Source organism: Amblyomma mixtum, chromosome 1 (assembly GCF_055824585.1).
Source record: "Amblyomma mixtum isolate Tamu chromosome 1, ASM5582458v1, whole genome shotgun sequence".
NCBI classification, from domain to species: Eukaryota; Metazoa; Arthropoda; class Arachnida; order Ixodida; family Ixodidae; genus Amblyomma; species Amblyomma mixtum.
In genome coordinates, this window is record NC_143012.1 from 208,788,964 (window position 1) to 208,801,703 (window position 12,740).

At 45.0% G+C, this 12,740-nt stretch overlaps 1 protein-coding gene and 1 non-coding gene across 2 annotated transcripts; one reads left to right on the top strand and one right to left on the bottom strand.

Annotated features, from left to right (window-relative positions):
* TRNAV-AAC (transfer RNA valine (anticodon AAC)) lies at positions 1–73 on the bottom strand. The gene has a single exon. It is a non-coding gene; the product is annotated as a tRNA-Val (tRNA).
* Positions 74–8,366: 8,293 nt separating this feature from the next.
* LOC149370713 (uncharacterized) lies at positions 8,367–12,740 on the top strand. Its single transcript, XM_089562916.1, has 4 exons — positions 8,367–8,703; positions 9,710–9,878; positions 10,042–10,127; positions 10,347–12,740. Exons 1-4 carry the CDS (start codon positions 8,541–8,543, stop codon positions 10,667–10,669), a joined length of 741 nt encoding a protein of 246 aa, XP_089419042.1. The 5' UTR covers positions 8,367–8,540; the 3' UTR covers positions 10,670–12,740.

Consider the following 12,740-nt stretch of genomic DNA (forward strand, 5'->3'; position numbering starts at 1 on the left):
TGTGCCTGCCAGGGATCGAACCTGGGACCTTCCGCGTGTTAGGCGGATGTGATAACCACTACACCACAAGCACAGCTGAATGTCGGGTACGAGGGAGCTGCCGTCCATCGAACTCTCCGGCAGTGCCCTACTTCTGCAACCGGTCGCAGCGTTCGAGGTCCCGGATATTTCAACACGCTCGATTCGAGACTCTACCGTTAGTAAAGCTAGCGCCTCCTAGACGACGAAGCGCACACTATCGCGGCATCCAAATTACGGCGGTCTCTTTTGATCGCGTCATACCAGATTACATGATAATTTAGTTTGAATTTCGCTCGAAATATTACCGGATGAACAGCCTATCTGAGCTCGCGATGATTTCTTCAACGTTGCTTCGAACGTGTTGCCGCAAACAGAAAGGGTAAAGGTAAGCGAAGGTTTGCACAAAAAAAAACGTCAAGGATTGAAAATGAGACGTGTTTGCGCCAGCGCGACGAACTTATTTTCGTTGTCAGACGCGCGCAGGCTCAGTGCGAAAGTGCACGCCCGCCGGCTGCGTTACGCTTTCGAACTTGACAGTCGGGGCAGGGGTGGTGCTGTATATTATACCAGATAATCTCCCATTTTACATGCAGTCCAGGCGAAAATGGGGCTGTGTAATTTACACATCAAACTGTAACAAGCGGTACGCTCAGGAAATTCGCGTACAATACCTTGCGGTGACGGCGGCTTCAAGCGAACCTTCCAAGCGGCTCCCTTTTTTGAATGAGTTACACGTAAATCTAATGAGGACGCATTCGGGTGATGCGCTTGTTGTCTGTGCCGCCTGTATACACGCGATCTGCTCGGGATTTTCCGCTGAGAGGACACAAACATATTGCGCACTCTTTGAGTTAAGACTACCGATGACGGTCCGTAGAACTCCCGCATTGTACGTGAGTAGTGGTGTTGCTGGCAGGCGGCCACGAAAAGCGTCCACTTCGTAGTTTCCCAAGTTGTTCCGGGATTTAATGACCATAAGTGAGAGGACGTTTCCAGCGGCGCCCGGAACCCGTCTATGCGGTTGCATGAAGTATTTCGGCCCTACGCAGGACTGCTGATCTGGAAATGCCGCAGTCGATAGATACTTTGTCTCATCTATATCATCATCTATATATACAATCTGAACGCGGCATAAAGGGAAGCATCAGACAAACAAACGCACGCGATTTACGAACCAATCTGTCGCCTCCCCCCCCCTTTCCTTTCTAAATAAACAAAAAATAGTGATCACTGCGGTGACCCGCATGGGGAGAATGCGAAAGCATTGACGCCTCCTCGGCACTCGTCGGCTCTCGTTATCATTTCTTCTTGTTTGTTAGTTAATTTAACTACTGAATTAGTGTAATTATCTTATGCTTTAATTAAAGAGCGATTTGTTTAATGTGATTAGACCTTCTTTTATCTCAATCAACCATTTTTTTTTTCAAATTTGGTGCCGTGGTTGCTTTTCCGTCCACTTGCTATATCCCCGTCCAGCGTATTCAACCAACCAATGGTTTCTGCTGATAAATAATTAACTAATTAATTTAGTCAATTAAACTTTTTTGTTCCATTAACGGTCACTCGTCAAATACATTTCAATTCGTTTGAAACCTTGTTTTCACTCATTTGCCTATTTTTGGGCCATTTGCCGTCCACGGCTGTTTTCCCTTCGACTCACTGTATCGGTCGTCAGCGCTATTTCGACACTTTTTTGACATTTCTGGTTATACTTAATTAGTCAATTATCCTATTCACACAATTTATTTTTCACAGCATTCTCACATCATCCTCTTTCGTTTACAACCACTCGTTTGATGCTACCTCTTCTGAGAACGTCACAACTGCAGCGTACAAGTTTTGCGCACACGTTTTCGTGACACGACCCCGCCGACATAGCCCCGAAATGCTTTCGGATTAATAATATCAGCCAGTGCCGTCCTGGGCTTCCAACTGGCAATTCTTCTTGAAGAATGGTGTGGTTTTCAAAGGACAACCAGCCTTTAAAATGAGACTTAGAAAAACTCAACTTTTTTTTTGTGGGTAAATATAGAATCTCTGGCTTTTTATTTGTATGTTGGTGTTTGTCCGGCAGAAAAACATGCATTTATTGCCGTGAAAATCGGATTTAAAAACTCCTCGACACTGGCGTTACACCTAAAAGTACTCCGAGGTTACAGTTCTGGAGTGAATGTCGGCGTGGCCTATATGGGCCTGGGTTCTGTCGCCCCGTATAGTTTCTCGCTCCATCACAGTGTAGTTGCGAATGCGGCCAGCGGGCGTGAAACCTCTGTTTCTATTTTTCGACTATTCTAGCTACTAAAAGCTCCTTTTTACTGTAAGTAACACCTTTGGAGTAAGATAGGCAGAATCGCCTTTAACCTCATTATTAAAAGTCGGTGTTCTGCTAAGTCGAAAACTAGCGGCGTTTGAAGCTAATCAATCTGAGAGTAAAAGAACAGATAACTCCAAATTCTCGTACGGTTGCTGTTCGTTGTTCTCTTCCGATCTAATCTTTTTTTCATGTGGCAGTGTTGGGCCTCTGTCGGTCCGTGGTGCAGTTGATTTCCTCTAAAATGTCATATAGTTGCCTGTCGTTGCAGATGATCGAACAGTGTCGTGCCGCTGTCATTCCCCTCTATCCATAAAAGCTCGCTGAAGGAGCGAATCGAGAGCCCCGTTGCTGTGGCAAACCTTTGTCTTGCTGTTGAATGAAGCATACTCACGTATGCGCGTTTGCCAGCTCTATTACAGTAGCGATGAGAACATGAAAACGTTTACGGTGGAAGCCCCTAATTGCCAGGGGCGCCTTCGCATGCGAGTTAATTGCGCTAAGTCGGCGGAGTGGAGAGCTAATTGCTCAGTACCGAGACAACAATGGAGAATGGACGCAGCGACTGTGCCAAAGCGTGGTGCCGACACATGCATACGCGCACAGACACGTGCGCAATGCAAAACACGGAAAGGTCGGTACGGTTTGGAAAAGCCGGTATATATCCCACTGTTCTTTTCTCTGAAGTCTGCCTTTCACTTCGTGCTGCATTCTTTGAGTTATTATTCCGACATGGTTTAAAAGAAGCGAGCGTTTCATCATATCGTCTTGCGCAGACGTTTTAACCTTTGTCTTCCGAAAAGCGATTTGCATTTCCGCAAAATCTTACTAGGAATACATTGTACAATGGTACATTTTTCGCACCTGTGGCTTCCCAGCATATTCAACAAGAAGAAGAGTCTGCTGCACGTGTTCAGCAAACTGCGCGGCCCACTTAAGGTACACTGAAGGAGTCAGATCAGATTTTATAGAAGCAATTGCTTTTTAGATCTAAAGCTCTTATACGGATGCCTACCCGTCGGATTCACTCTCAGAGATTCACGCTTGGTATCACATGACAGTCACGTGCAATATCGTCTATCTCGATGGATTTCCGCTTGGACATGGGTTTTTTTCTGTGGTTTCGTAAGCCCGGAAAGACTCGTAAATAAGGCGGTGAGAGTTGCACTTCGGGACCGAATTCAGTGCGAATGGGCTTGCATTGTAACGGAATTTAATACGTACGGTTTAGTTAAAAAGCGAATCGAATACGAATAAAATGGTCAAAGAAATTAATCGAATACGAATCGGATTTTTTTGTGTACTCGCTGCTTAAGCTAATATTCGTATGTAAACATTCCGTTATGTAAACAGCGCGGCGTTGGCTGCTGCGCTACAAGCTATGAAATTATGGCTGTAACTGTAATAAAATGCGCCGTTGGTCTTCACTGGTGATACGTTATCGGAAGTCAGCATATTAACTTTGTTACCACATGTGCATAGGAAAGTTACATTTTGCTACTGGTGATGGGGGTGAACAAACGAGCGCAAATCTCAGTTGGTGTGAGGGGAGCGTCTGCTAGTCGGGTGCTGCTAGGCGACGCTCCCAATGCTAGCCGTTTTGTCCAAAATCCTTGGGGAAAAAAATTTGAACATTGAAAAACTGTAAGGCACTGTTTTAGAAATATAGAAGATAACGGTTTATTCTTCCTATATGTAGCGAAAGCTTTCTTTTATAGTGTTACCACCGCTCGCATCGAGCAGTTAAAGCTGCCATAGAAAACCACTTGGGAACGCTTCTGACGATAGCAAAATTCTAAATAGCAAAAAAATTAATGTCTGCCGACTGTATATCTGCAACTATATTGATTGTTACAGATAAATGTTACAATATATGAAAAAATTTCTCTCATGAACTTTTTCCCGTTCGAAAATGCTTTTGTCCAGAATTCTTGGATATGGGCGCGCAGTAAACCACGCGTCGGAACCAACTGTGTGTTCTGTTTTCTGCCATGCCCTGGGTTGATATGAGATCATAGTCTGGGAGATAAAAAATTCATTACTCCAGTAATTACGCGACACACGTTGCAGTGCTGTATTGAAGCATTTTAAATTGCTATCACTTCTACTGCGGAGTACACGATGGAAGCGGCATGCGCGAGCGAGCTCGCGACTTAGTAGATATCCTCGGAGAGTTGTTTATTCTATTGGGCCATTTGTCCTAACTGACCTGAAACTTGACATTGCCTAGAAGAAAAGGAACGACATGCTCTCTGGGTGTAAATATTTGGCTTTTTTTTTCAGCGACAGTAATGCGGTCCAGGCTTCATATGAACCGAGCGTGGGGTAATGCTTCCATTAAATATTATTCTCTCAAAGGTCAGTTCGCGCTTCTAATCGGCTGCGTTGCGTTGTTGAGGGCGCAGTTGCCCACTATTCACAATATTTTTTTAGGGCAGGAAACATCGGCGATTGTTTCGAAGTGACTATGTATCGGGTACAATGAAGGCTGAGGTTGAAAGGATTCACGTGGAGGTAGTCACTTGAGTTTGTGTGTAGATTGGTGAATAGGATGGCCCTAGTTGCGCACTGTAATACGTAGTGGTCAAAATAATTCTTATGTACGATGAGTTTTCTTGTTTGATTGACGGCAACCACAAACGTCTCTATAAAGCTTAACTTTTGAACAGCTACGCGACTATGTGATCTACACAAGACATTACTATTGTCAGTGCTTTAAAATGCTAAAACTGAAAAGCAAATTCAACTTATATAAGAATGAAATTGATATTTTCTATAGAATATACACGAACGTTTGAAAAAAATGTAGAATCTTTTACGTCCTCTCTTTCTTTTGAAACCTGGCATATCATGTAATGCAAATACAGTAAGCAAAAATAGTAAGAGATATGTAGAAGAAATGAATGTTTGGATCATGAGTTGTCTCAACAGTTTTGTGGAATTCGAAAGCAATTCCTAGCTGTGGCTTGCATTAATTTGTTTGTGTCTTTCTTATTTCTTTCATTGCTTTTTCATATTTGTGCCTAAATTAGAAGTCAATATGGTTTTTAGGGTGTGTTAATTCTGTGAAGTGTTTGTGCATTACAAATAGCAAGGACGAATATCCCCTTATTGACAGTGAAATATATGGGAGAGCAAGTTCCTTATGGCTGTAAGCTTTTTTCTCTATCTCATTTTATTTATGTATTGAACATTATGTGCGCAGAAGGTGTTGTATCTAGCTGTTGCTTTCTATACTTTAGTTGGTGTATGGTCAAGAGTGCAGCCTTGATGTCCAAGTTTGTACACACGCACGCGCTTTGCATTGACTGGCTGCCTGAGCTGCATACAAGTGCTTAAGCGGATCATGAATGTACATGTGCGACATGCATAAATAAACAACAGCCACTGCTTCGCGCAAAGCTGAAGCACTGCGTGACTCACTAGAATACTCTTCGTTTAGGTGACTGTCACCTTGCGTGAGCACTAGCAATGATGGCTGATAAAAGGAATACATAAGGCGCAGAAGCATGGACTACAGCAGTGCCTCAAGTAAGATTTGGTATGGCGCAGCCTTATCAGGAAAGATGCTAGGCGCGTAAAAAGAAAAACAGCGTGACCTTGCATAAGCAACTTAAAAGAAAGGACCACTCTTAACTTGTCACTACATCGTAAGCGCATGGCCATAACAACATTAACAATGTGGAACGTTAAATATAGTCTGGGTCGATGCGTGCGCTTCAGCGTTAGTTAATTCGTTTACCCTGCCTATCCACGTCACAAAAGTTCCAGCCAATCAGATTTGCCCGTGTACTCGGTGGCTGGGCCAACGGCCTTGAACATGCTCTGTGTTTAACGGAGGTCCTCACTAGCACACTCAAATATTATGAACACAAATATGACGCCTTAAATAGACAGCTGCCGTGACTGTGCCTAGGCAAATAACGGCCGGCTATCGTAACAACCCAGCCAGAAAAAATACGTTCAGCAATGCGCGCAACATCATATACCTGTATCTCGAGTGGCATGATCAGCGGGGGGTTGGAAGAACGAGGAACGACGCTTTATTCTGGAGTTCGTGAGAGAAGGAGTCCAAAGGCAACAAAACAAATACGACCCGCAATGCGCGCAACATCAAAGCTAGACGTGCACAGCGAGCAGAGTGAACTGCGGTGCTTAAACAGCATGAAGCGCAAGTTTCGAGTCGAAGGCGCGAAAGAGACCAACTAACACAAACGAATACGCACCCGCCGCGGTGGCTCAGTGGTAAGGCGCTCGTCTACCGAGCCGGAGTACCCGGGTTCGAACCCGACCGCGGTGGCCGCGTTTCGATGGAGGCTAAACGCAAGAGGCGCCCTTGTGCTGTGCGATGTCTGCGCACGTTAAAGATCCCCAGGTGGTCGAAATTATTCCGGAGACCTCCACTACGGCACCTCTTTCTCTCTTTCTTCTTTCACTCCCACCTTCCTCCCTTCCCTTACGGCGCAGTTTAGGTGTCCGCCGATATATGTGAGACAGATACTGCGCGATTTCCTTCCCTCAAAAACCAATTTACCAATTTACTGCAATGCCCGCAGCATCAAAGCTTGGACTGCTGAACTAGCAGCTTGAACGGCGGTGCTCTGTAGGGTGATTTGTAGGCAGGGTTGCCGTTGGGCAGATTTCAAAAGGAACCAGAACTCAAGTTAAAAGCAGCCGGAAGTACTCATGCTAATAAGTCTTAGCGACAAATTTGTAGCGAAATAGAACAGAAGTCATATTATGAATACAATGTTTAATACTGAACGATAAATAAAAGCATTTTGAATGAACAAAAGAAATACAATAAAGAACACAATTTCGCCCTTTTGCTTGGTATTCAAGCCAGAAACAGGCTGCAGGTAAACAAATAAATTATAAAAAAGTTGAGTGCATGCGCGGAAAGCTTATCTAGAATATAGTTTGATCCAATGTCTAGGGGAATCCCCCAAGTGGAGTAGATTTGTAATAAGGAATTAATTACTTATTGGCATCTAACAGAGAAGACGCAACCAAACTGAGAACACACATACACGCACGCACGCACACACACACACACACACACACACACACACACACACGCACGCACTCACACACACACACACACGCACGCACGCACGCACACACACACACACACACACACACACACGATTGAGCAGTGAATAAACTGCCAGCAAACTCAGAAACGCGCGAACCCCGAGCATTATTGAAGTTTGCCAGGCCGATACTGTGCAGCCAATCCTTTCGCCTAGCCGCGTTGCTTTTCCCGGATGGAATAACGAAAAGTATTTTCCCCGTTGTCTCCTGGGTTGTTGCACCTATAAGCACGACGCAAGTTCGGCATCTTCGCGACAAGTAAACGCTGCCAGTGCTGGCAAACGCTTACGAAACAAAACGAAGCATAGACGGGAACGGCGGGAGCGTCTACTGCTGAGCAAAAAAGCGCGCGTTAATGATCCCGATCAGGGTGACTGGCTGCCCTAAGTAGACATACACCCTGACTACTTCCAGCACCTCGCTACCAACTGCAAGCTGCTGTTCCCTTGCTAGACTGTCGGACATTACTTTGGTTTTCTACATGTTAATTCTTAGCCCCACCGTTATGCTTTGCCTGTCTAACTCTTTGTTCATGCTTTGCAGCTCATTTTCTGAGTGACCTAGAAAAGCAATGTCATCAGGGAATCGCAAATTAATTAGGTATTCTCCATTAACTATTACCCCTAACTGTTCCCAATCAAGGCCTCGGAGCACCTCTGGCGAATAGCATTGGCGAGATCGTGTCTCCCTGCCTGACTTCCTTCCTTATTGTAATTTTATTGCTGATTTATGAAGGATTGTGGTAGCTGTGCAGTCGTTATAGATATCTTCCAGTATTTTCACATAAGACACTTCTACACCTTGATTCCGCAATGACTTCATGACAGCTCAGGTTTCCACTGAGTCAAATGCTTTCTCGTAATCAAAGAACGCGACATATAAAGGGCCACCCACATGGAGCGTTTTTCTTGCGGAAAACTGGCGTCCGGCCGCCGGCGGCCGGACGCCGGCCGCCGGGCGGCCGTTCGCCGTCGGTCAAGCCGGGCCAGATATTTGCGCCCGGCGGTCAGCCGCTGGCCGGAAGCGGCCGACGTGAGCTGTCAGCGCGGACCAATCAGGGCGCGACCGCGCCTGACTTCCGCCCGCAACATTTGACTCGGCTAGCCAGTTCAACATGGCGACGAAAGCTGCACGGATCGCGTACAATGACAAGCTCATCTCAGCTGTACAGACGAGACCGACGTTATGGGATTGCTCACATGTGGCATATAAAGACAGCAGAAGAAAGGTTACCATGTGGCAAGAAGTCGAAGCGGAGATAGGAGAGGACCCTGAAGGTAAGCAAACGATCATCACGACGCCCTCGCCGACATGCACGTGTTTTTTGTTGACATCTGCGCGGGTAGTTCATAGGGGCTGCGGCGTGTATGTCAAGCCGCGCCGATGTCTTTCATTATGGCTTTAAGTGAAAAAAATGACGCAATTAATGGTGGATGCCTAAACTAAATGACGCGTTGCCACCTGATACACCATTTCATCTTCGCAGTGCCCAGACCTACATGTGCGGCGTTTACATATGCGCGAACTGTCGGTTCCCGGTGAACTACACTATATCATTGCTCGCTACATTTGAAAGCAAATCGCAATAAGCACTGTTCAGGCGACATTTTTTTTTTTTTGCAGCGTTGTTGTTTGGAGTGTATAAATGTATCTCTTTGCAGCGGCGAAAGCGATTGCAAGGTAGCGTAAGGTACTACAGCGAGTATGCTGCGTAGCTAGGACTTTGATTTACTGGTAGATTGAAACAGAAAAATAGAGGCGAAAAGGATCGTGATTGTTATTGTTTTCGTTCCCGTAAACGACCGATGGTGGCGGGCACCTTATTCAGAAGTCGGGGACGATGTCGCGACGTAGTGCACATTCCCCCGCAAAGCTGGGCAGATTCCAACGTCGCAGCCGTGAGGAATGCAAGGCAGTTCCTGCCCCAAAGGCGTGGGAAAACCAACGCGGCATGTCTGCGGGTTCGAAATCTTTGTGTGTCAGCTACAAACAGCGTCAGTGTTGACCGAGCGATGAGCTGGAGAAGCGACCGGTGTGCGTGATATGGTGCATCTGCGCCAGTGTGTGAACATGTGAGCTTGCATTAGAAATGCTAACAACTTTTATCTATAGTACAGAATATGTCTTCGTTTACGTGTACTACATTTACATTTGGACCACTCGGCCTGTCAACTCGGACCGACATGGTATCCAGCAGCAGGTGCTAACACCTGAGCGGTGGCATTGTTGGACCATGCGTGGCATATATGTCTATTTATTGCTGTTGGCTTTCCTTTATTTCAGGCTCAAATCCACAGGCCAGATTTAAAACACTCAGGGACACCTTCACGAAGAAGTATAAGAAATGGAAGGCGGGGGCACCAAGTGGTTCTGGCGCCAGTGACTGCCGGGACATCAGATGGCCATATTTTTGGTCACTGATGTTCCTAAAGGATCAGGTGGAAGTGGGCAGGTTTGTGCCTTTTTCTTCAACCCCTCTGTACTTGTGCATAAGAAAAAACTGGCAATATATAGGTGATTGCCCCTGTTGTCAGGTTTAGTAGAAGAATGTTTGTTGTAGTCAGTGACCAGATGTTTGGCTGAACAACACTATGTTTTTCCTTGCCTGAAATTAGCACAAAAAGTAACTTCGGACAAAGTGGGGAGGCAGCCGAAGCAACCGCTGAAGGGCTATTATTGACAGCCTACAATGACAACACTGGTAAGTCACTCCATTTGAGGGGCCACGAGTGCAACAGCGTAGACATTGCACTCAGCAGCTTCTAAATGACTTCTGAGTAGTCTGTCAGAAAGAATGAGCTGTGTGCACTGCTAAAAGTTCCCCAAAAAGATCTTTGCAATGCCTAATGAACCACGTAGCATGTGCAGAACTGTTTGATAAAGACTACAGGTTGCTTTTTGTTCTCTTCGCACTTTACAGACTACGACCCCACTTCGGCTGACGACACTGTGGATGATGTCATCCTTGAGAAGACAGTTGCTGCTACTCAAAGCAGCAACGGCAATGCTGCTGCAAGTGGAAATTGCAGCCCACTGCGAAATCCACCACGCTCACAGAGAGCGAAAAGAACACGAAACCAAATGGAGATTGAAAAACTTGAAGGGATACTACAGGCGGATGAAGACGAGCCTGCAGTTTTTGGGCAACTTATAGCTAAAAGAATGAGAGAAATGCCAAAAAGTATGTGGCCACAGATAGAAATAGATGTGCTCACTTCACTCACAAAGTACAATGCGGAATAAATTAGAATTGCCGAACCAAACAAGCCTTTCATGTTCTCTGGTAACTAACCAAAAAAAAACCTGAAACCACCTTCCTAAATATCCCGAAGGATCACCTTTTGCAGGTCAGGGAACTCCCTTTTAAGGGCAGTGTTTTGCGACATTCTTTTTCTGCCCAGACAGCACGTGCCTGCAATCTTTGACTGATGCCACACAAATTGCATCTTTTAATGCTTTTTACCTCACTCTGAGTGTATGTATTTGTAAAGTTTGGTCTTTTTTTCAATGAAATCACCTCCAGCTGTAATACCTTATATGCAATGCAGGTACTGAATTAAAAAAACAATCAGAGTGATTTAAGTTCTTGTATCCTTCTCTTCACGTACTAGCTATACCTTCTGGTGTTCAGAAAACAACCACAGGCTTCTTTTTCCCAGTAACTATTCAGCTTCTGGTAGATAAAGCTCTTAGAGAAACGCAAGGTAACACTTCAACAGAATGAAACGGTGGATGCAAATTGAAAAAGACAATTTCAGTTTATTGCTGTATTTACAAGTTTTGGAGCCTACTGCTCGCGACATACACCTCGTCATTTCTTTGCTGGTGCCTGAACCCCTGCATGGGCCCACTGCCATGGTACGGAGCCTTTGTTCATGAAATACTCAGCAAAAATATTGCGTGCATCCGATGCACTTTGGGCAAAATTTTTTGATCTTGTCCTCTCCAGCTCAAGCAGCTGGTTGTTTTCTGTTTCCGCCCTCCAATGCCCAGGGACAGAGTTTCCGAACTCATCTTCGCAGTCCACGTAGCCAGCTGGCACATACTCATTTGCCGTTGTGCACATAAAATTGTGAAGGACACAACAGGCAAGGACAACAAACTCGGCATTGTGGGGCAGAAGGTTCAGACGATTGAGCAGAACTCTCCACCGAGATGCAAGAATACCGAATGCATTCTCCACAATGCGCCTGCAAAAAAAAAAAGTCCGTTTTGTATACTACAAGAAAAGATAAGGAGAGCTGAAACTTGAAAACACTTTCAATGAACAGTGAAACAGTAAAGTTTGAAATTGTAGTGACAAATTATTACACTGCTGTAACAGCCATACTTGAATGAGTTAAGACGGGTTAACTTGTGGTGCATTTACCATGTGAGCGGCAATACCAAAAGTACTTTAAATGAAGAATCAGATGCACTAAATTTATTAATCTGCAAAACTTATGACTACTTTGTTTTGCATTTTGCTCGAGCAATTTCAAGCTGAGTACAAAAGAATGCGGGCCGAAATTACCTTGCCCTGCTCAATCTGTAGTTGAAAACTCTGTGTTTGCAGTCCATGTGTCTTCCCGGAAATGGCCGCATAAAGTCTGGTCTCAACTGAAATGCTTCATCACCAACAAACACACAAGAGGCCACCTGGGTGCTGTTGGGCAGTCTTGCTAGACCTGGAATGTCAAGGGATTCTCGCCCGAGGCGCTTTCCAAATGAGGATGCTTTGAAAATCCCTCCATCACTGTGGCGTCCTGGGGCTCCTACATCGACCATGACGAACTTGTAATTAGCATCAACCACTGCCATCAAGACGATAGAGAACGTTTTCTGAAAGAAGAAAAATAACACATTTTGCTCGCATGGCACTGTTTGATTTAAGGGTTAAATATGGATGTGTTATTCACTCATTTAAAATGTAGTTTCTGCTCATACAACAGCTCTACCGTTCCGAAGTATGCATAATACATAAAACGAAACTTCACAATGTCAGCAGCTGAGTGACTGCTCAATGAGTGTTGTCGGCATGAGCAGCCTTGTCCATGCTACCCTAAACTGTGTACTTTCCCTAAAATCCTGTACTACCTGAAGCCCATGCGTCACTTGAATATTGTTGCTCTAATGTTCAGTGGAATGCCAAAAGGTGAAGATGATTTGTACGAACATAGTAATTACTCATTATCATAACCGAAGCAAAACTTTTTTTTGGTCAACTACAAAGTTTCTGCGAAAGCTGTAGAGCTTTCCATTGCAGTCGTAGGGCTGCACCTAGGTGGATGATAATTAGTGATTTCTCCCTTGGCACTTGAAGGTACAAGAAAAG

What these genes read in the sequence shown, in the direction of transcription:
- LOC149370713 (XM_089562916.1), top strand. Translation starts at nt 8,541, where the DNA reads ATGGCGACGAAAGCTGCACGGATCGCGTACAATGACAAGCTCATCTCA. An exon ending in GATAGGAGAGGACCCTGAAG is followed by an intron (nt 8,704 to 9,709) that starts GTAAGCAAACGA and finishes CCTTTATTTCAG; the next exon opens with GCTCAAATCCACAGGCCAGA. An exon ending in AGCCTACAATGACAACACTG is followed by an intron (nt 10,128 to 10,346) that starts GTAAGTCACTCC and finishes CGCACTTTACAG; the next exon opens with ACTACGACCCCACTTCGGCT.